The 22,942-nt window shown below is 38.0% G+C and overlaps 1 protein-coding gene and 1 long non-coding RNA gene across 2 annotated transcripts in view; one reads left to right on the top strand and one right to left on the bottom strand.

Moving 5' to 3' along the window:
• The window catches only part of LOC306986670, a 392,716-nt gene that overhangs the window by 343,460 nt on the left and 26,314 nt on the right, over positions 1 to 22,942 (bottom strand). The window lies entirely within an intron of this gene.
• eif1 (eukaryotic translation initiation factor 1) lies at positions 5,818 to 8,154 on the top strand. The gene is made up of 4 exons (XM_079591074.1): positions 5,818 to 6,082; positions 7,007 to 7,170; positions 7,271 to 7,372; positions 7,462 to 8,154. Exons 1-4 carry the CDS (start codon positions 6,052 to 6,054, stop codon positions 7,504 to 7,506), a joined length of 342 nt encoding a protein of 113 aa, XP_079447200.1. The 5' UTR covers positions 5,818 to 6,051; the 3' UTR covers positions 7,507 to 8,154.

The following is a 22,942-nucleotide window of genomic DNA, read 5'->3' as shown; positions in this document are numbered from 1 at the left end:
TTCTGACAATCTCAGCACATGAATAGTTTCTTTGACAACAAACAGTGTTTTGTTTCTCTCTGATAATCCTGAAAATAGCAAGTATCTCATTAGTAAAACGAATGCTTGTGCAACTGAGAGCATTGCCACCGGCTATCACCCATATGTGCAACAGCAACACCAAACTTGAAGATTTCACTCTGTGCTCCGAGTTTATTTATATTGTTTACCATATGCATTTTTGTCTGAATATTAAATGTGTTCTTGCATTTCAAATCGGATTCTCTCTGTTGAGTTCATTTAAATCCATGATAGTCATCAGTGTTTCTGAAGTGATCAGTATCATGCTTTGTCTGATGAGTGTATACGAGTGACCCTGTGATCCTTCTTATCCTATCTAAACAAACTATTGATTTGTTAAGGATGCATAAACTCTTGTTGTGACCCTTATGTGACAAATGCATGTTTTCTGTCTGGTTAACACAACTAAACCCCTTTGATTCCAATGTTATCTTCATCACTTTGAAGAGCGTATCTCAGAAGATAATAAGCACACTTAAGGCAATGACCGTTTTTGAAACTTTATATTCATGCCAAATTCCAATTCAAAGGAGCAATAACTCTGTCAACATCCACCGGAATCCACAGCAACACCATGGGCGGCGGTTTGAGTAATTCTTCACACATATTCATGCAAAGATCTCCACAATGTCAAGCATGCAGATGCTGTCGTGCTGTGTACATAACCGGACTCTCATTGAAACTCACAAGCAAACAGACTTAAATCTGCTCCGACCAGTTCTACCCGTTACCAGTGCTGTCCATTCAGTTGCCTTCCTCCCAGGGGGTCGGAAGTGGAATTATATGTACAAGAAATACCAAACTTTTTGTCACTCATCAAAAAAAAGAAAGAAAGAACATGAAAACCTGATGCTCAAACCACACCTGTAATCATAATGTTGTCGCGGAGTAGAACGTTTTGTTGGTGTGCGTCACCTTGATGCTGTTCAGTTGTTTAAGGTCATATTCCTTTATTGCTTTGACCAAACAATGTATGCTTTAAAAGGGATGAAAATAAATTTTCATTGTCATTATGTATTATCCCATGTTGTTCCTAACTTGAATTGTTTTTATGATTTTTTTCTGTAAAGAAAAAGAAAAGAAAAAAAAGAAAAGTTGCTGCCTTAAATTTTCAAGTACAATTAACTTGGAGTTTTAAGTCATTTCAACTTAAGTTAAAATAAACTGACTTAAAATTTGTTTAATTTTGTATAACTTATTTAAAAAAAAATGTGAAATTGCTAAACTTATTTCGATGAGTTAAAGTGATATAAAAACATATGTTGCCATAACTTATGTATCATATCATTTATTACTGTCTTTGGAAGTCAGTGGGGTCCCAAACAAAACTTTCACTGTGCAAAATTCCTTAAAAATACTGTCTTCAAAACAACAATCCCTTTAACTCACTTGGCACAAATAGTCCTGGTGGAAAGTTGCTTACAAGTTATGCATTACTCATAAAACTCTTGTAAAGATTGTGACGATGCAGTTTTTTAAATTGAGGTAAAACATCATCATAGAGCATCATCATCAACATGCTTCAAATATCTCTAATGCGTGCGGCAGTTTAAGACAAGCCCTGTCCGTGTAAACATGGTCCGACATAAGTACATGATTTATTAATTCATTAAGCCAAGTCAGGTCATTATATTTGTACAGTGCTTTGCACAATCCATGTTGTTTTACAAGTATCTTTACAGAAAATCTTTCCTTAATGTCTTTAATATCTCGGTAAACAAGCCAAAGGTGACTGCGGCAAGGATGAAAAACTCTTAGCATTTAAAAGCATTTGGCAATCTGAGTGATGTTAGGAAAGTGCTTTAGCTTCGCATGTGAATGCAGCGCAAAGTATACTGCAAACAATGCCGTTAAAACTGTAGAAAGTATAAAACTGTAATTGTTTCTTTTTAAACAGAGAGTGTTTCTGGGACAGTGCCATTGTAGGGCATTCTCCTTTTTATCTGGAGCCATTCCAATGAAAATCTGCCCTTGTGATAAAAACTTGTGCAACATTTTCCAACATCCGCTGTTGTGTTTAACAAGATTGCCTTGTGAAAACAGCTCCATAGCATAAAGAGTTCTGCCTCAAAATCTTTTCTCTTCTTACTGAATTGATTGCTATTGAAGTTGTCAAAATCCAGGCAAAGGCAACTTTTTGTTATTTTTTTGTTATACTGATCTATATTGATTTCACTCCCTACCTCCTGGTTCTTGCACAAGTGCCCTTGCTCACAGAGAGACAGTTCGAGGGAGTGTCTGGTACAGCTTCTGGTTATTGTCCTCCCAGTGGGTGCTGTCGCTTGATCTACTCAAGTATTTCTCAATCCTGATTCTATGGTGATGTCTTTCTTATCTAACCCTGATTCATGCCATTAGCTCGTGAGTATTGTGCTACTCATGACCTGCACTGGGTGTGTCCGATCATTGAGACACCTCAAATGTGCAGAGCTGGAGGAAGCAGGATTGAGAAACACTGAATGATTAATGTTAAGTACCCTTTATCTAAACATTTATTTCTATAATATATGCATGTTGATATGCACTTTTAAAAAAACTGAAAGGGTAGGCCTACTGTTAATTTTCTGCCAGGACATGTTAATGCAGTGTTAAAATCATTACGGAAAATATATTTGTATTAACACAGATTTGGCCATTTTATTATATTTTTGCAGACTTTTCTGTGATTCGCTGAGAGAATTAGTTTCAGCCATACACTGGCAAATGAAAGATCACAAAGTTGCCATATATGAATAGGTATGTTGATGAAACTGCAGTAAAAGAAGTAAATGTGATTTGAAGCATAAATAGATTCAGTCTTTTAATAGATTAATACACCATGGAAAATCACAAAATAAATATGTAATGAAAATTTTGTGACTTTCACTTGTATAGGCTATTGTGTCCCATAAGTAAAGTGCACCACCTAGAGGCCAAAACAAAATAAAAACATTTACCTCTGGACCACATACATGCACTTTTATTGGCACATGAAATGAAAATCCAGGAATTCCCCAATGAGGTCATGATCATGTGAACTAACTCAGTTTGGAATATTTTGTATTAAAAGAGAGTTTGGATGCCTAGACAACTAATTGATTCAGTCACTCCATATAAAGTTTGTAAAGTATTCTTGGCTTTTCCAAAAACACGCTCAGATGACACGGAGATGTTGTCGGATTTGTCCCTCGCCACTTTACTAGTAAATGATAATTTCATAAGGCTGCCAAGTATAGGCAACGTTTTGCATCAAATAGTGCATTTGCTCCCCCTGCTGCTTTCATTGTGCGGTTTTCTTTCGTTCTCTTTATACCAGTAGCGGCGCCAGGATTTTGATTGTAGGTGGGCCTCCAGAAAACTGGATGGGCCAGTTAAAATAAGCCAAATAGTCCCCTTCATCTCCGTTTCAGCGCTTTTCTGAGGACAGCGACCACGTAGCCTACCTACGCAACACGTTCTAATGAAAGTGCGTATGATCGTATCTATACCACGAATTGTATTTCTCGTGTCATTTATACGCCAAAAATGTTTTTGTTTTTTTTGCCTGCATGACACACAGTTTTCGCGTGCATATGGTACGCACTTTATGGCGTGTAATAGGCAGGCACTCCGCACCCCTAATCCTACCCAAGGGGTTTACAGTGCGTATATGCACGCAAAAACATGATTAAATGGCATGAGAAATAAAACTCTCTTGTGTCGCTGTCCTCTTGTCTTGGCAGTAAACATAACTTCATTGATCTCTTTTGAACGTTCAATAGGCTACACAAAAAGACTGAAACGGAATTATATATTTGGAGGGTCTGTTTCTCTCTCTCCATTTATTTACCAATCATCTTTCTTATAAATTCAGAATGACAGAAGAACATATCGTCGACATGAAATAACAGCAGCATTGAAACTGACACAGCTGCTAAACACAAACAGCAGGAAAAAACGATCAAAAATGATTTTAATCTATGTTTCATAAAATAATTGCCTAGATTTAATAAATGAGAAGCAAATATAGCCGACAATGTAATCAAGACGAGGTGCCGGCGCGACATTGGATTGCACATTAACTGGAGCGTGTCTCATAAAATGTTTTTTTTTTTACTTCACAGGCATTCTATATCCTAAATAGACTAGCTATAAAGCTTGAAATTCAAATTCGATACAAATCAATGCACAACTATTCAATACGAATAGAAACAGACTCTCTTAATCCAAATGTGCATTTCTCTAGGCCTAGGCGCATTCACTGCTATATTATTCTATTTATTAAACGTGTAGAATACTTTTCCAAACCGTTACATACAATATTATAAATATTATATTATTATAAATTCAGAAATTCATGAGATAAAAAACAAACATATTTGAATAACTTTTAAAATGAGGTGAAGTTGAACATGGAGCAGTTTTTCCCGTGTACGGGGATGGAAAACCCGGAGTGGAGTCAGAGCTGAGTGATTACAGAACGCTTAGAGTGGAGAGAGGAAAGTGTTTTCGCTCCACTCCAGGCTTTGATCACATCCCCCTAAGTAATGTAAATAGGCTACACTTCATCTTTCCTTAATTTAAGACCTATTCAAACTGAAATTAAGACATTTATTACACTATTTGAGAAACGTAAGCATATTTACGGCCTTAAAATTATGAAAAGTGAATAAAAAAAATTAGGACAGGCGGGAACCCTGCAATTAACAGAAATCCGTCGTAGCGGCGGAGAACTTTAATCCCTGATACAGACAGCCTTTGCGGGCGGCCTAACCTTACTTGCCTTGCTGGTGTGAGGGGGTGGCTACTGGAGGACTTGTTGGGGAAAGGGCGGCCGAGCAGGACGGAGTTTCCTCCTCCTGGTCCAGCTCCTCTGAGCATTTTTTGCTGAATTGAAATGAAAATAAGCTGCTTTGTTTTGTTTTGCGTTTCATATTAGCTACTGTATGTGTCTGTCTCATTGAGCTTGCTTGAAAAGCTTTCGCGCTAAAGTCATTCATTTCATTGGATCGCTTGATGGTGACGATGCAGCCTGTGGGCAGGCTTAAGAGTCCACACGTGGGGTAGAAGCCGCTGATTGGCGCTTTCACTCAAAGCTTTCCTCTGGCTGCTTATTGGATGAACTGGGTCAAAATGGGTGGGCCCGGACCTAAAATGGGTGGGCCCAGGCCCACCCGGGCCCAATGGTAGCGCCGCGGCTGCTTTATACAATGAACTGGTTGCACCAAGATTTTTTGGTTGGTCAGCATGGCTTCATTGGCCTCTGCTGGTAGATACCGTAACTACACCATCTGCTTCTAAAAAACATATTTCTTCATGTCCATTTAGCTACGTAGCATATTCTGATGAAATTCTCTATTCTTCAGATGTACTTTAATATAGCCTATGTGATTTAACATAGGCTACACTTGGATTCTTTTGAATGACTAGGCTACTATGAAGTGTAAATTGCATAGAAATCGCTCAGCTTTCATTAAAAACATATTTATTTGTGTTCAGAAGATGAGTCTTACGGTTTATGAGCAACATAAGGGGGAAATTATGACAAATTTAATTTTGGGGTAAACACGGTACAACTGGACTGTGTATCCCCCACAGCCTTGTTTTCATTCTCATTTGGTGTTTAATCCGTAAAAGGTGTCTAAACTCTTTGATATCCATAGATTTTTCAAATGTTATTTGGTTACGGTAAATCAATGTTTCATAGTAATCTAAAAGTAATCTAACACCATTTATAATAATGTCCATATTTGACCTAAAAATGCCGAAACATTTACCCTACCTAACCATAACACTTACGTTAGAGACAGCAGAAATCTTGCGTTTGGGTGACGTCATGTCCTCGATTGGAGGCGGGGCTAAGCAGAGCTGTTTTCAAGTGCCCGAATCATATTGTCGCCATTTTGTAAGCTCGGCAAACGCTGAAGAAGCACCGAGTGAGAGAACCCCCCCTCAATAATCAGCCCAGATTACTAAGAAAACTAAACAGCAAGATCACCCGTTGTCGTCCGAAAGGAAAGGGAATCTTATCGTATGTCCGCTATCCAGAACCTCCAAACTTTTGGTAAGATTTCACATCTCTGAAAACGTATTATTTTATTGTGTGGGGGGAAGGGCGAAAGAAAACATCAGTGTGACGTTGATGTTTATCAAATAAATCATAACACGACTGTTAAACATGTCAATTTGTGAACAACAATTCCATTTACCGAGTCTAAAACTAGTTTCGTGTTTTTGATGAATGATTTTTGTCGTCGAAAATCCCTGTCAGAAACAAAAGCTAGGCAGGCCTCAGTTTTTATTCTTGTTTGGTTCGCTCCAAATATCGGTTACTCGCCTAATTAAAATAGCTTATCCGTGTTAAATCGGTCCTTAATTATCTTTCAGTTGGTTGTCGTCGAGTTTTATACGTTTATTTCGAATTAAATCGAGATTCATCTCAAAGATTATGCTCTAACGATACCTCGATTTTGATCGCCAGCTTGTTTTTCTGGACGAGAGACAAAATGGAAGACGCCACTCCATGACGGCTTATTTTTAGATTTCGAAAACATCTTTAAAAACATCTCGAGCCCCTGTGTGTTTTGATTGATGTCAGAACTGAAGACAATTTCCGTGTAAAACAGAAATCGTTGATCTTAGGCTGTAGGCCAATAGAAATAATCTTTTGACAAATTAAACTGAGCCGATACACAAACGGTTAATGAACAACCAGATCAGACCTGAACTCTACCCTGTAGTTAAAGGAGATGGTTTGCTTCGTTACAACATGTTCTTACAGACTAAAATTTTACATGCACAAATATTTTGGGAATAATGGCATTAATTAGAGTAATTATCCTTAAGTCAATTTATTAAGTACATCAAGTGCCTTAGTTTAAAGATTAGCTTTGACCCATGTCAACCTAATCACACTTTACAAGAAACGTCAAAGCAGGAAATCTGATACCACGGACATTGCTAATGCCTGTTGTTTATCTTTCTGAAGACCCCTTTGCTGATGCAACTAAGGGTGATGATCGGCTCCCAGCTGGGACAGAGGACTACATCCACATAAGAATTCAACAGCGGAACGGGCGGAAGACTCTGACCACGGTTCAGGGCATAGCCGATGACTATGATAAAAAGAAGCTAGTCAAGGCCTTCAAGAAGGTTGTCATTTAAGTCCCTCTGAAAAAAATAATCGCTCTTAAATGGTTAACGGTTGCATGGGTGGAGCGTTTTTTTAACATGACCTTATTTGCATTTTCAGAAATTTGCCTGCAATGGGACTGTGATTGAGCACCCTGAGTATGGTGAAGTAATTCAGCTGCAAGGTGATCAGCGCAAGAACATTTGCCAGTTTCTCACTGATGTAAGTAAGCGCTCGATGACTTTTGATGTATAATCTGTTGGCCTTTTGGTAGTAGCTGATTTAATGGACCCTTTTCCTTCATCTTACAGATTGAACTGGCCAAAGAGGAGCAGCTCAAAGTCCACGGGTTCTAGAAGCTGATGTGAACTGACCCCTCCCCTCCCCCGACTCCTAACCCAGCCGACCCTGTTGTTGTGCTGCTGTTCCCCCCCCCAGCAGCCCCCCTCAAGGAAAAAAGCTGAAAATGATTACCTCTGATTTGAGACTTTTTAGTATGGCATCCTTAACAAAACGACCAGTCCTGTTCAAGCATGGACGGACGACAAGGCAAATTATGCGGGATAAATGATTTTTGTTCCTTGTCCCCTTTAGTCCTTTTATTTTTTTTAGTTAATCTTGTGCTGCTCTAGAGCACAAATTCCATGTAACTTTTTCTCTTTGTTTTGTACAAGGTGTTTCAATAAAACCTTCAGATGCCACGTTTTGCACAGTCCTTAAGTTGATGGGTGTGGTGTGGATGGGGCAGTTTATGTATTGATTTCTTGGTTCATATTTAAACCACCACCATAAAGAAACTGCATTTTTAGTTCTGATGTGGGCCAGCCTGCTGCTGGGTTACTTTGGTGTGCTGTTTAAACACAAAGCACGGCAACCCCATCTGTTCTCATTATGCATCTCTAACTGCCTTTTTTACCCTTGTTTTTCACAATATGCATAATTTCAGTTTTCTAAACTTGTAATACCATATTTTGTTTTTGTTCTGGAATAAACAATATCCCATACTTTGGATGTTCCAATTTTTTAAACGATGAAAGTTGTCATGGTGAAAGCAGTGCTTGTTCTGGTTGTGATGTCAAATTTAGGTTTTGTTTGTGGATAACTGGTTTGACTAATACATTATATGTGCTTTTCACTTGCTTGCATCCATTGTTTCAGTTTGTAATGTAATATCGCAAAATAACTTTGCAGGCAAGTTTTGTGCTTTTTCCTTCACTGAAGAGGAAGAGAAAAGATGAATCATAACATTTTAAATGAAAAATTTGTTCCAGTGAGACAACTTCCCTTACTGGTAAGCCTGCTGAAAATGTAATAACATGAGATTATGGTAATGCGAATACTATGAACAAAAAAACAGTTGTTGATACCAGTGGTGTCCAATCCTGTTCCTGGAGATCTACCTTCCTGTACAGTTCAGCTCCAGCCCTGATCAAACACAACTGAACCAGGTTATTAAGATATTCAGGAGCACTACAGGCAATATATAATTCAGACATGTGTTGGATCTGAACACTCCAGGAAAAGGATTGGGTCACCCCTGGTTTATATGAAAAGTATATATAATAAAGCATTGTGCCATTCTAGAGACTTGTTATGCTGCCCATTATTCACATTTATCTGTAGAAGAACATTATGCAACCTAATAAAAGGTTAAACATTCTAAGGCCTGGTTTCACAGACAGGTTTTAGATTAAACCAGGATTAGGCCATAGTTCAATTAGGGCATTTTAGTAGCTTTTATAAAAGAAAGCTTTTTATAAACTATTTTTTTTTTTTTTTACTGGTGTGCATCTTGAGGCAAAACGCAGTGACATATTTTAAGAAATGCCAGTGGAAGTTATTTTCAGTTAAAACAGCTCAAACATGCACTTTAGATTTAAGCCTTGTCTCTGAAACCGGGAGAAATGCTTTATTTATTTTAGGGAAAATACTGGGAGCTTCTTCAAAATGTAACTTGATTTTTTTTATATTGATATCCTTTTGCCAGTGCTCCTTTCATAGAAATCAGTCATTCACTCCAATGTAAAGGCTTAGTGGATGATCATTTTACCCAACTCCCTCTACTAACCAATACAAAGAACCACAACCACCATTTGTAAACTGTTTAAACTTGTGGTTGTTCTCTTTTTTCCACAGCAGAGGGCACAACAATATACATATTACAGTGCGATGACATTCAGTTATTTTGAAATTTAAGTCCCAATATATTTATTCTGGTTTCTTTAGAGGATATGCATATTTGCAGACCATAAAAGGTCAGGATTATTAAAAGAAGTAGGCTATATACTCAGGCATATTTTTGTGGTTGGTTGTTGTGTGTCCCTTCATGACAGCAAATAAAAATAACTACAGGTGGCATGCAAGCCTTATTAAGAGTAAAACTATTTGTAATGTTCCATATGTGAATGACTAAAACACCAATCCTGAGGGAATCTCAGACGCATCCATGGTGTTTTGACTGTGGTGTTGAAATACCTTGTCTTGCAGATTCAAGTGGAGCACTCAGACTAATGACCAGAGTTAACCGTATCTTACAACTGGAACACCAAAGTAAATCAATTCATCTATCTGTTTTCCAAACTGCTTGTCCTATAGGGTCATGGGGATGCTGGAGCCTATCCCAGTGCTGTTCCTAGGCAGAAGGCAGGGAACCAAACGGGATAAATGGCCAGTCCATTATACAGGCAATATATTCCAGTGATAAATACAGGTTAAGATTTAAGTTGAACCGAGTAATGTTGAGCTCCAATAAAAAGTGTAGAGCTAATTGCAATAGTTAGAAATAGTCAATAAATTTGAGTTAGTAAGAGTTTGTTTATTCGCCTATTTAACAATTAAGGGGCTTCTTAAAATCTGTATGCTGTGCTAAAAAATCCAATGGAGCGATACCAATTACAGTGATGGTACTGTATTTAGGCTACAGGTTACTACAAAGAATACTGTGGAACTTTTTGTCATTTTTTTATTAACCTAACAGTATATTTCAACATTAATTTCCCTTATTTCAAATTACAGGCAAAATAAGAAAAAAAAGTTGTATTTTACTAACAAAACATTTTATTTTTAGTTCTGTGCAAGGAAAGGTATAATCAAGGTTATTGTTTTTTTGGGGGGGGGGGGGGGGGGGGGTAGCCCATTGATCTAAGATATTGATATAAATGCAATCAGTAGTCCAGTCACTTGTGCGGGTTTGACCGGCGCTGCTATAAAAACTCACTGTGAATAACCATTAGAAGTCATTATAATCATTATATTTAATTAAACAGCCAATTAGTTGATATTATAATTAATTATATGCATCTGGACGAGTTCAAAATCATTTATATGGTTGCTTTGTATGTATGCAGGGTAAGTTCCCTCCCTTGTATTTGGAGTTATTGCCAAGAGCGACAGCCTATCAGCATTCCTGCTTATTTAGAGACTATAGCATTATTAGCATTTAATGTCATTGTCTGTACTAGTCATAATTTAGTTTTGACTAGTCAAATTTCTAATTCCAGATATCTATTCTGCAATTTTGACTCATCTTAATTGGAATTACCTACAATATTATTTTGACCAGTTATATTCTCCCATTGACTTCCATTGGTAAATATTTTTTGATATCTACAAATGAGTTACTTGTAGAAATTGTCATCAAAGATATCTATAATTGATTTACTGTATACTAGGCATAATTCTAATTAGAGGTATAATTCCCAGATAGCAGACCGATGTCGATTCAACGTTGATTTTTAGTTGTAAAGGTTAGTATCAATCATCAATCAAATTTCAACTTCAGAACGTTATTACACCGAAAATAAAACATCGATTCAACATTGAAATGCGGTTGAATGGCGTGTCTGACGTTGATTCAACGTTAATTCGATGAGCAAAACGATGTTGTTTCAATGTCACGAGAAACGTCGTTTCCACATTGATTCAATGTCAGTTTGCTATGTAGGCTAAAGGGCCCCAGGAGTCGAGAAATGAAAGCTTTAGCAAGTTCTGCCGGGAAGACTCAATTGTTACGTCACTTATTACCTTCTCATCTATCCAATCATATTCTTATACTTGTGGTATAAAAGATCGGTACTTACACACGTCTGGGTTCGCAGATGCTGACGCTTCCATTCAGCTCCATCCTCCCCACCACCACCAGGATGGTCCCTTTCCATACCTCGCAGGGTGTCTTCGTCTTCAGGCAGGATATGCAGAGTCCGGACTCCGGACCCTCGGATTGCAAGCTGGACGGGGCCTACGCCAAAGAACTTGCTTGCTGGGCTGTTAATAAATGTTTAAGTGTCACAGTTTTATTCTCCCGACTCTTTCTGGTAGAACTGTTCTTCCCTTCAGATGGTGGTATTATCATCACTGTGTGTGTTTTTTCCGCTTAACCACTTTTGTGGATTATCACTTGACAGATATCCTACCCCACTACGGGTAAGCCTTGGCCGACAGCGGGTATTGGTTCCTCCCAAGGTTTGTCATCAGCGTAAACATCAGGGAGTTTTTTGTTCCCATTGTCACTTTAGATTGTTCAGTGGGAGTGTAAGGCACTTTGTTGGAATGTTTTGGGACAATGTGTTGTCGAAAGAGTGATCTGAATTAGTAATGTAAAAGTAACAAACTAAAAAAGGTGTTTTTAAAAAGTTTGGCCTCCATCGATCAACTGTCAGGCCTAGTTATGTGAATGTCAAATACCATTGCAAGGGCACAATAGATTGCACGATTAAAAAAACTGAGAAATGATTTAAATAATTATTTCATGGTTCGCTGTATTAACTAAATACAGCATTAACCAGTCAAATATTTCTGAATAATGACATTGACCAACCACTCAACCCAACAATGCAAAGATACAAACCAATCGACGTCCTACTCAGTGACGCTTTATGTATCAATCCGCGTTGTATCTCTCTTAGCGAAATCCCAAGTTACATTTTCCGCCATCCAGGGTTCTAAATAAACATGCGTTTAACTGTGGAAATGGTGCCGAACAAAGCTCTGTGCGTGTCATATTGACGCTAAAGGGTGCCATGTGCGTTAGATGTAGACGATTTGTCAAAAGCGTCAGTATATGACGCCCAAGGATGAGAATGCGTTGGGAATACTTTAGTGGTGAATTGGAAACATTTTATGTAGGCCTATTTAAGGTAAGATCAAGATAAGTAAGATAAGATCAGGAGTCTCCAAAGATCGGAACAAGAAAGTGAAGGTGGGTGAGAACTTTTATTAACTTGAATTGCAGATTGTTAATTGTTTAACTTGTTGCAATAATGTTGCAGTCTCGCCATGATCGCCGTGATGTTGGCGGAAGCTTTACTGGCATAGGAAAGAGCACAGGGGTCTTATATTACACCGAAGGTTATGTAGCGTTTATGACCAGTAGCCTATTACTTGGCTTAGCCTACATAAGATTTAGAAAGTATGTTTTGAAATACTTTTTTTAGAAAGTATGTTTTGTATAAATTGCCTCTCTAAGTTATGTTCACCAAGGGTAAATTTGTTTAATAATCAATACAGTGAGACGGTGAATATTGTGAAATATTATTACAATTTAAAATAAATGTTTATTGTTTACATAGGCTATATTTTAAAATGTAATTTATTCATGTGATCCAAAGACTTGACAAACTTTTTTCCCACTACTAAACCTCATAAATCCAGGATGCTAGATGTGTTTTTAACAGGAAAGCAAAACACATTGATAACAAATAAATAAATACATTTGTGGTGCATGACTAATTCTGTGATGCTCTTTTACAAGAAAAATGCAATATTATATCTGTTAGCAGAACCTTGTTTACCCTATAATCTGTAAATTGATATGGCTACAGTGTAGCCTATATGCACAATTACATATAGCTATAGAAAGCGGCCTGTTATTTGCCAGTGTGAATTGCTATGTTGGTGTACTCTTCAGGAATCATGATTACAGTGTAATGACAGCTATCAACATGGTGCAATTAAACATTTTCAAATCCTTGGATCAAAAGAATCTTGAAGTCTATCTGATTCCTCTCCGTTATACATGAAGAGACGAGGCGGGCCTTTCATGTTCACGTTGCCTAGTCTCTCAAAATTAAACGGATGTCAGTGAAATAAAGTGGCTCGAGTGGAGGGAGCATCTTGACTTGAATGTTTGTTGCTTTCAAGCAGTGCTGTGTTTAGGGCAACAGGAAGCTTCCGTATAATTTTGTCATTGTTCTGGAGCTCCCTCACAGCCAGAGAGCTGGTGCTCGGCCCAGATGTCGGATCCATTTGGAATGTTAAAACCACCAGAGGAAAGCCTCTTAGCATGGCAACGAAACATTGTTGATCTAGAGTTGGTTTCAAGATGCTATGGGCTTTGTTACCATGAAGAGTCTTTTCTGTTGCATCATGTGTGCTATGCTGAGTAATATTTTGGCGAAAGTTTGCTCACATATTGTGGATGCATGGTTTAAGGATGAATGGTACTTGAAATGCAGTGGTGTTATGAATTCAGCATTCAGTTCCGAAAGTTATGCAGATGAATTTTGATAGATATGCTGCTGAATAGTTTCTTTTTACACGTGGTTGTTGATGATTTGCGCTGTGCAAATGATGCACATTGCATCCTTTCAGATGCCTCTATAGAGCCATATCTTATTTGACACCTCTATAAAGGATTGACATATTTCAGCATTTTATACTGTAGTTTTGTATGGAGTTTCTTACAGTCTAATTTATTCCCTTGGGTAGTTATTAAAATCTCTGTCTCCCATAACTCCCTTGAAAACACAATGATGCACAGGAAAGACGACTCTCATCCTTGACAGTGGGTGCCTCGAAAAGACAATTAAGCACACTTCAGAACAGCATATTTATTCAAGCTACACATTCTAGTCATGATTATGAAAACATTTCACGTAAAAGCAATAAACCTTAGATTGCGGCAACTCTTGAACCGTGTCTTGTATTGAGACAGTTTTATGGATATAGTTATCTGTCACTGCATCTTGCAGTTGGTAGAAGATGTGAAAAAGTGCCTTTGAAAAGTTTTACAGCTTCTAAACATTTGTAGTTTTGACAAATTTCTTAGCATGAAGCCTTTTCCCTGTGGGAAGCGTGGATTTAAAACAGGGGAACCCGGGGCTAGTTGTCACATTGTTTTCAAATCTGTGGAAAAGCCCATAGGTTGTTTAAATAGCAGGTTACCCTATAGACTAGAGTGACACAATTGGGGCATGTTGTCACACGGTCATGTGTTAACCTGCGTGTTAAATGAACGGGATATTTTTGCAATAGCTTTATTTGTTGTTGCAAAGACTCTGAAAAATATTCTCTTGGGTAAAAAGTGTGACAACTAGCCCATGTCTCGACCATATAGTGTGCGGCATGCATTAATGAACACATTTATTGCACAGAACATTAATGCTATGAGTTGATGCATTGCCTTTCATGCTGTGTACGTATGTGTTAGAGAGTGAATGAGAGAAATTCATATAAAATGACATTTTATTTTCTCCCAAAGCAAAAGAGCCAAAGTACTTGTTTTCTGACAGCATCATTTGTCATAAACCTTCCCCCCTGCAGGGTTAGAAGAAGATCTCAAACATTTTGTGGAAAAAAATGGCCATTCTTGTACACTCATTGCAGTCATATAAGAACTTCTCCCTAGAATAGCACTTTAAATGTACAAAAAGCATTCACAGGCCTCCATAATAATCAAACCACAGCATGACGCTGCACTGTAGAGTAGGTGAAATCTCCCCAGCTTCACAGCTTGTCAACCAATCACAAGTAAGCACCACTAACAGAGCCAATTATAGCGAACAGAGTTTGAGTGTTCACCTCAATTAATGGAGCAGCACGGTCCCGTTGAGGGCAGAGACCTTTAGTACTTTGATGCAGTGTCTAGTCCGATAATTGCAAAGCAGATATTAAAGGGGATCAGAAAAAGTGAAACTGACCTAAATGGTTAGTATGTGCCAAGTGCAGCTTTTTTTGTCAATAGTTAAACAATACAAAATTTTTACAACCTGTCAGCAGCACTATTACACTTACAAATATAGGTTCCATATAGGTTTTTGTAGCAGCAGAGCTTCAAATGTTGACTACTGCAGTATAATAGGTGAATATAAGAGTAGGCGAAGTGTGTTGGAAAATCCAGCTTATAAGGATCTGTGTTTTGGAACATGGTTACTGGTTTCTTGATGGTCTTTAGCTGGTAAAAGCTGGTACCGGTAATTTGTTTGTCATTAGCTGGACTAGTCATCATTTTCCAAAATCCAGTTAGACAAACTTTGGCATGTCTAAAGGCTGGAATACACTATATGACTTTTACTCAGATTTTTGCCCTGATTTTACAGTCTGTACAAGATTACACTAGTTGCCGAAAGTCAGAGCCAGTCTGCAGATTTTAGTTGACAGATTTCACAGAAAATTGAGTAGTGTATGATGGTCACAGAGTTCATCCAGTCAGAGGATATTAAACATCCCAGCAAGCAATAGCCGTCATTTCTCCGTCCAGGTTAGTCTGGCTATGAGTAACCCACTTCTAGACAAAATAATCTTGAATTTGGTTACATGTCGTTTTTGCCAAAATAACTTGCGAGATGTGTGATATATGATATTCCCCATATCTATCTGCGTCTCATATTGACGCTAAAGGGTGCCATGTGCGTTGGATGTAGACGATTTGTCAAAAGCGTCAGTATATGACGCCTTGGGATGAGATCGGGCTGGATATTCCATCATGTAAACAAAGTCAACAGTGATTACAAGGTGTTTGGTTTCATTTCTTTAACATGTTCTATGCATAGACTGTGCGTCTATTCCATTAAATGTTCACTGACAGCTCAAATTTAGTTTTAGCCTAGACTGTGTTTGGGCGGCTATTAGATGTATTTTAAACACAAAATTGCTTGCTGGGATATTTGATATTTTGAGCCGTTTCAAAACTCATATTGTGATTTGTCACACGTTTCCTAGCAACAAGTTTGTGGCGTTCCTAATAACTTGAATGTCTGGCAGTCGTTTACATGATGCCCAGTTTTTCCTCTTTAACCATTTACAAAGTCGCCAAGATGCATAATGTTTTAAAATCTCATCAGATTTTAAAGTGGTGTATATTAGCTGGTTTGTTGCTGCTCCAAGATGTTCTACTAGCTTGCTTTAGCTAATAAGCAGCTTTGACCAAATAAAGACCAACTAGAAACCAGCAGCTAGTTTGTAATGGATTGGTATTGGTTGGCCAACTCAGACTCACTATATAGTTTCCCCTGCACTTTAAATTCGGATAGAATCAAATATTTAACAGACAAGGTTGAGAGGGTTAAAAACTTCTGCTACTTTTTGTGCTCTTGAGGTGTTGGTCATTTAACTGGAAACTTTCAGCCGAACTAGTGTAATGTACAGACTTCAGGAGGCACACTTAACAAATAGTCACGCAGCAAACATTCAGGTGTTAACCTGGCATATACTTTCTTGTCAGCAGCTCTATCTTCACCCAGAAGAGTGCCTGAGGCTCAGTGAGTGCACCACTTCCCATGTCCTTATATCCATATCTACTGCACGAGGGTAGCTGAATAATTAAGGGTCTGGGGTGCTAATACTCAACCCGAATCCCTGATCACATTTACAGCCCATACTGTCCACTTTACCTTATCATGCAGTTTCTGCAATTTTGCTATATCACACGTAAAAGGACACTCTTCTACAGCCCGTGTAGTTCATGCACCACTAGTATCAGCATACAGAACTGTTGTTGGTTATTTGATTAAGTTTCAGAAACTTCCATTGTCTGCCATTAACAGGTATGGGACATTTTTAACATTAAACACAATTAACATGGGTAAACATTTGGGGTTGGTATAAGACGTTTTAATTTAAAAAAACAAAACAGTAAAAACATTATTATTGTGAAATTTTACTACAATTTAAAATAGCTGTCTTCAGTGTCACATGATCCTTCAGAAATCAATATACAGATTTGTGTATTACAATTGTACAGTTGTGCTGCTTAATATTTTTGTGGAAACCATGATCATTTTTGGGGTTATTTGATGAATAGAAAGTCGTAAAAACCTAAAAACAGTATTTATTTGAAATGGAAATCTTTTGTTGCTTTGTAAAACTACAACAGTGGTTTTGGAAGATTACTTTTTTTTGTGTGTGTGTGCAAACTATTAATCACAAATACTATCTGCAGACAAACTGATGAGCACAGAATCTAAATGCAAAGCACAAAAGTTTATGTTGAGCTTTTACTTTTGAGCGGTTTGTGTTGCTCTTTGCGTTGAGATTCTGAGATCAAATCTCTGACTGAATTTTTCAGCAAAACTGTGAAAAATAAATGTGGTCTGCCAAAACAGCTTAAACAGGCTCCAAAGTCTGTCTGTAGACAGTTTTTATGATTCATAATGTATAAAATAAAGTTGGTCTTCCAAGGCCAGTGTCTTAGTACACCGAGCAGTGTCCTCATGAGAGACATTTGCGTTTAGTTGTCATTCCACGAAGCGCTTTAAAATGACAGGTTCGTTTTTTTCACTGTTTAAACAGACAATTACGCACAGAACTTACACAGGCAGTTTTGTACTGTTGCTGAAAAGTTTAGCTTATTATGAAAGGTAGATTATTATTATGCTTTGATGGTGACAAGTATTTGTGTAAGCTGTAGCTGTGAGTCTAGGTAATTCAACAACAGTTTTTCAGAGCAGAATGATCTGTTGAGAATACTATTCAGACCTGGGGATTTTCCTCATAAGTCTCTCCTCTGCCCAGAACAGGATCATACAAGCAACATTTCCCAGTCCAATCATTTCGTGCCCAACTACTTCACAGTTGGTTAATTACCTTCTGTAGAGATCAATATTTAATTAGGAAATGTTTTGCCTGTGGGGCAGTTTTAGACAGTCACCAGTCTGAGAGGCCACTCTCTTCACATTTAATAGAATCTAAATTCATTCATTAGCTGCGTTTGGCTCCTAATAATTCATGCTTTGATCGACAGAAAGGCCTTCCCTTTCTTGTTAGTTGGGTTTTATGTTCTTTAGGCATTTGCTAGACAATCAGAAACACTGTTTGTATCCTATATATATCATGCAGGCATTATTGTAACTATGGCCCTGTTTACACCGGGTATTAAGATGCGTTTTGGTCGATCGGATCTAGATGAGAGAGACATACCTTTTTTTCACACCAGCCTTTCTTTCTGCTTTGTTTCAAGATCACGCCGAACGCAGTGAGTGTGTGTGTGCGTGCGCGTTAGAAATCAGGAATAGTGAAAGAATTGTGCTTTAATCGTTCATATTTGTCATATTACCCAACACAATGGTGTGATTCTTCACTATGGACACTTCTGACCACGTGCTCTTAGAAATGAAAGCAATAGATCACCAAAAAATGAAAACTCTGTCTTTATTTATTGTGCCATTATGCTATCCCAAAACCACATGATATTTTTTCTTTCTTCTGTGGAACACAAAATATGTTTTGAATAATGGAAAATGTCAGTGGATACAATAAAAGTCAATGGGATCTAAAACATTTTCAAAATTTCTTAAAGGATAGTTCACCCAAAAAAGAAAATTCGGTCATCATTCGCTCATGTCGTTCCAAACAAGTAAGACTTTTGTTCATCTTCGAAACACAAATTAATTTTTATATTTGAATGTAATCGGACAGATTTCTGTCCCTCCACTGACAGCTACGCAACTAATAATTTGTCGCTTCAAAAAGTTAATAAAGAGATGAGAAAACTAATCCATATGAAATTGAGCGGTTTAGTCCAATGTTTCTGAAGAGACACGATCACTTTATATGATGAACAGATTTAATTTAGGCTTTTATTTGGAACCACATGAGGGTGAATAATTAGTGACCATTTTTTCATTTTTGGGTGAACTAACCTTTAATTTCCACAAAAATAAGAAAGTCATACAATTTTGGAACAACATGAGGGTGAGTAAATGATGACATAATTTTCATAATATCTTAATTTACATAGAAGAATGAAAGTCATTCAGGTTTGGAACGACATGAAGGTTATGTCAACATGAAGGTACTATCTCTTTAAACCCTGTCAGTTTTTACTTTTAATTAATTTTCTAACTAGAAATGCATGCAAATAAGCTTCGCATGATGAATAATTCCCACACACAATAAATTTTACATCCCACTCTCTCTCTCTTTTAAAATGCAATAATGAATATTTTTATGATGATTTTCATATTTTAAGAATGAACGTCTAGGGCTGAAATCTGTTAGTTTGAATAAAAAACAACCCCTGGGACATGAAAGTGCCTGTGGCTGAAGCTGAAACACCCAATGACAGATTTGTCTAGTTGGTTTTCTCTCTGAAATGTGACAGCGCATGGCCATGTGTTTGAATTTCAGGGAAGAGACATGATAAATGATACCCTGAACCGAACGCAAATCTCATCAAAGCAAACTGAGAGCCTCAGACAAAACTTGTGGTCATATAAATTTAAATGCTCCTATGAGGGCACGCTGATATAGTGCCGTGTTTTTGACAAATCATTTCTCCTGACATTCATTAAAGACTTCAAAGGAAGCTTTTCATCCCTAAATGCCTTACATGTTCCAATTGGGCGACAAGGCTTCAGCTAAATCTGTGAAATTGCCGCTTCCATCTCGGTTTCTGACAGCATGCTAATGTTCAATAATAGATGTGTGAGAACAAGACCCAAACTACATTTGAATGAATTATTCAGCTGCCCCCATTTGCCCCTATAGTCTCCTGCTTTTCACAGCCCCTCCCACCGTTTCCATTATGTCTCACTTTTTTTTTTTTGGTGAATTACGCAGTAACGACGTAGGCTCCATCTCGCAGCGAGAAACCGTCCAAATATAAGCTTTCTTATCCAGCTTGCAGGGAGCTGTCATTATTTTTCCCTCCTGCACTTATCTGTGTCCCCACACATGTCTAGTTGAAGCCCCCGACAGACTTCAGAAACTTCTCATTTCTGTTTTACGTTTCCCTGTGTCATTTCTCTCTCTCGCTTTCTCTGTCCTTTGTGGTATGTGTTTTTCATTTGTTTTCCATCACCGGTAGAACGTACTCACTCATGCTTGTCCCCTGTTTGACATGTCGCTTTTCTTTACAAGGCGGGACAACAGTCAAGAGAAAAAAAAAAGGCATATTTTGTGAATGAAGGACAGCGCATTGTTTTCAGAAAGCTCATACAAAGTAGCAACTGTTTAGGAACAACTTTTTAAAGGGGTGGTTGATTATGATTTCACGTTTCTAACTTTAGTTAGTGTGTAATGTTGCTGTTTGAGCATAAACAACATCTGCAAAGTTACAACGCTCAAAGTTCAAAGCAAAGGGAAATATTTGCTTTTAGAAATTGCTTTTTAAGGACTACAACAAACGGCTGGTAGGAACTACATGACATTCCTCCCGGGTTAGTGACATCACCAACCCTAAAATTTACATAAACCCCGCCCCTAGAACACGATTTATAAATGATCAAGACAGAATATGCTAATCATTGACTAGGAGATAACTACACATAAGCTACATAAATTCATCAACTAACCATTCAGAAATGTCCTGTTGCTTCTACATGTTGTCACTTCTTCTTGAGGCTCTCCATCATTGTCTGACCCCGGTTTGAAAATAAAAGGCTAAAAGTTTTTGAGATTTTCAGTGCATGTGTGTGTGAGGTAAAAGGACATGAGCTCTTGAAGCTCCGCCCCCTGTGCCGGGAGCAGCAGCTCATTTGCATTTAAAGGGACAGACACAAAAACTGTGTGTTTTTGCTCACCCTCAAAAAGTGACAATTTTAACATGCTATATAACAATATCTGTGGGGGTATTTTGAGCTAAAACTTCACATACACACTCTGGGGACATCAGAGATTTATTTTACATCTTGTGAAAAGGGCATTAAACCACCCCTTTAATGTGTATTAATACGCAAAATACAGTAGCATATTGTTTATCGGCTGATGAATATATACAGTATCCATAGCCATCATATTGGATATTCAAAGGCCCACTGAAGTGCATTGAAACAGCATTATTCAATGTGTTGACGTATGAAAGACAGGCCGGGACATGTAGCGGCACATAAAAACAATCCAAAGACCGCTAAGGAGCTGAGTGGAGGAATAACTTATGTGACGCGTTTATCCTTGAAGCTTGCATGTTGTTTTATTTTGTACAGGTTTGCACGGTCAACAAAATATGTGCTCCAGCACTCACCCACATTCTTCCATCCAAACACACACACACAAGTGTTTTAACCCCACTTAATTAATGACACGCCCATTATGATTTGGTCACATGACTTTCCCATTATATGGCTCCTACAGGACATATCGAACAGCTCCTCTTTTTAAAAAATAGCAAATAGCTTTTCATTTATATCACAGCTCGGCCAAAGCTGCTGAGCTTGGTAAAGCAGTATTTGACAGCTTATGACAGCCACAGTCTAATAGATTCCCCTTTTAGATTTAATATGAAACTGTTACTAAAGTAAAACAATGAATGTAATCATGCTGAGAAAGCAGACTGTGTGCGCGCTGCGACTTCATTTGCCCCAATGGAAAGGAATCCTTTGGATTATGGTCCATGACAGAGGCCTTGTTTTGGGGTAAATTCTCTCTTTAGGTTGCCACACACAGCCTTGTCCTAAGAGCATGTTTTTTTTATCTTTTCATGCTCCATGGGCCATTGTTCTGTACTGGTAGTATGGTTCACTAAAAAGAGCAATCAGTATTTGTGGCACTGGTTTCCCCAAGCTCCTCTACCAGGGAAGCATGACATGCAGAGTGACATGTGAAAGACAGCCTCAGCGGGCATAATATCAGCTTAGTCTGCCCATGTCATCCAAATCCAGACACCGGTTATCGGCATGGGTTTTCCTCTGACAGCGAGACTTCGGATGAATGTGGGTTTCAGCCCTTTGGAAGATCAAAGTAATCTCCAAATATGAGCCTACGTAAATCACTTTAGTTTTTTATGGGCTTTTGGAAACTCATCTGTCCATTTGTCCTTGCCAATGAGAACGGTTGTATATTTGGGTGTTGCACTTTGGCAGAAAGGGAACACTGGGAGAGAGAGAAAATGAGAGGGACTATGTTAAAGTGTGATATCATTTAATTAAAAATCCAGCTAAGCTTCTTCCCCCATTAGGCTTGAAGTAAGCTTAGCGTGTAGAATAGAAACACGCCTCGAGCAAATGCGGGTTTCAGTGCATACTGCAGTCTTAAGGTCACAATTATGCTTTTGAATATTTCAATTTTATAGGTGCCTAAGATGCTTTGTATTTTGAACGTCATTCACTGAGGTTAAAGAACAACTGCAATTGCTTTGTTTCAACTACAGATGGTGATAGAGAGGCCAAAATGTGCACCTGTTAAAGTCATTATAATATTTCAGGAATGATTGTTTCATGGGAGACAGATGATTTTCGTGTGCTGTTTAATTCAAAGATAAATGTTTGATATTGCAATGATATTTTTTCATTGTACTTGACATCCAAAACTGACTAAAAAGTCTCTGGCAACTGAATTGTTGAGGATGATATGCAATGCAGACATTTGTTTTTCAGGTGGACTATTATTGACAATGTTTGCAAACATTTGCTGAATAATTTATGTAGGAATATTGACTCATTGATGCAGTACTGTCCCTCCGTCCATCTATCTGTCTGTCTGTTTGTCTCTCCTATCCTCCATTTGACTGTCTGTCCCTCCGTCCATCTGTCTGTCTGTCCATCCGTCCATCTGTCTGTCTGTCCATCCGTCCATCTGTCTGTCTGTCCCTCCGTACATCTCTTTGTCTGTCCCTCCGTACATCTGTCTGTCTGTCCCTCC

The sequence above is a fragment of the Phoxinus phoxinus genome (genome assembly GCF_949152265.1).
Source record: "Phoxinus phoxinus genome assembly, chromosome: 19".
NCBI classification, from domain to species: Eukaryota; Metazoa; Chordata; class Actinopteri; order Cypriniformes; family Leuciscidae; genus Phoxinus; species Phoxinus phoxinus.
This window is presented reverse-complemented; position numbering and strand designations above follow the sequence as displayed.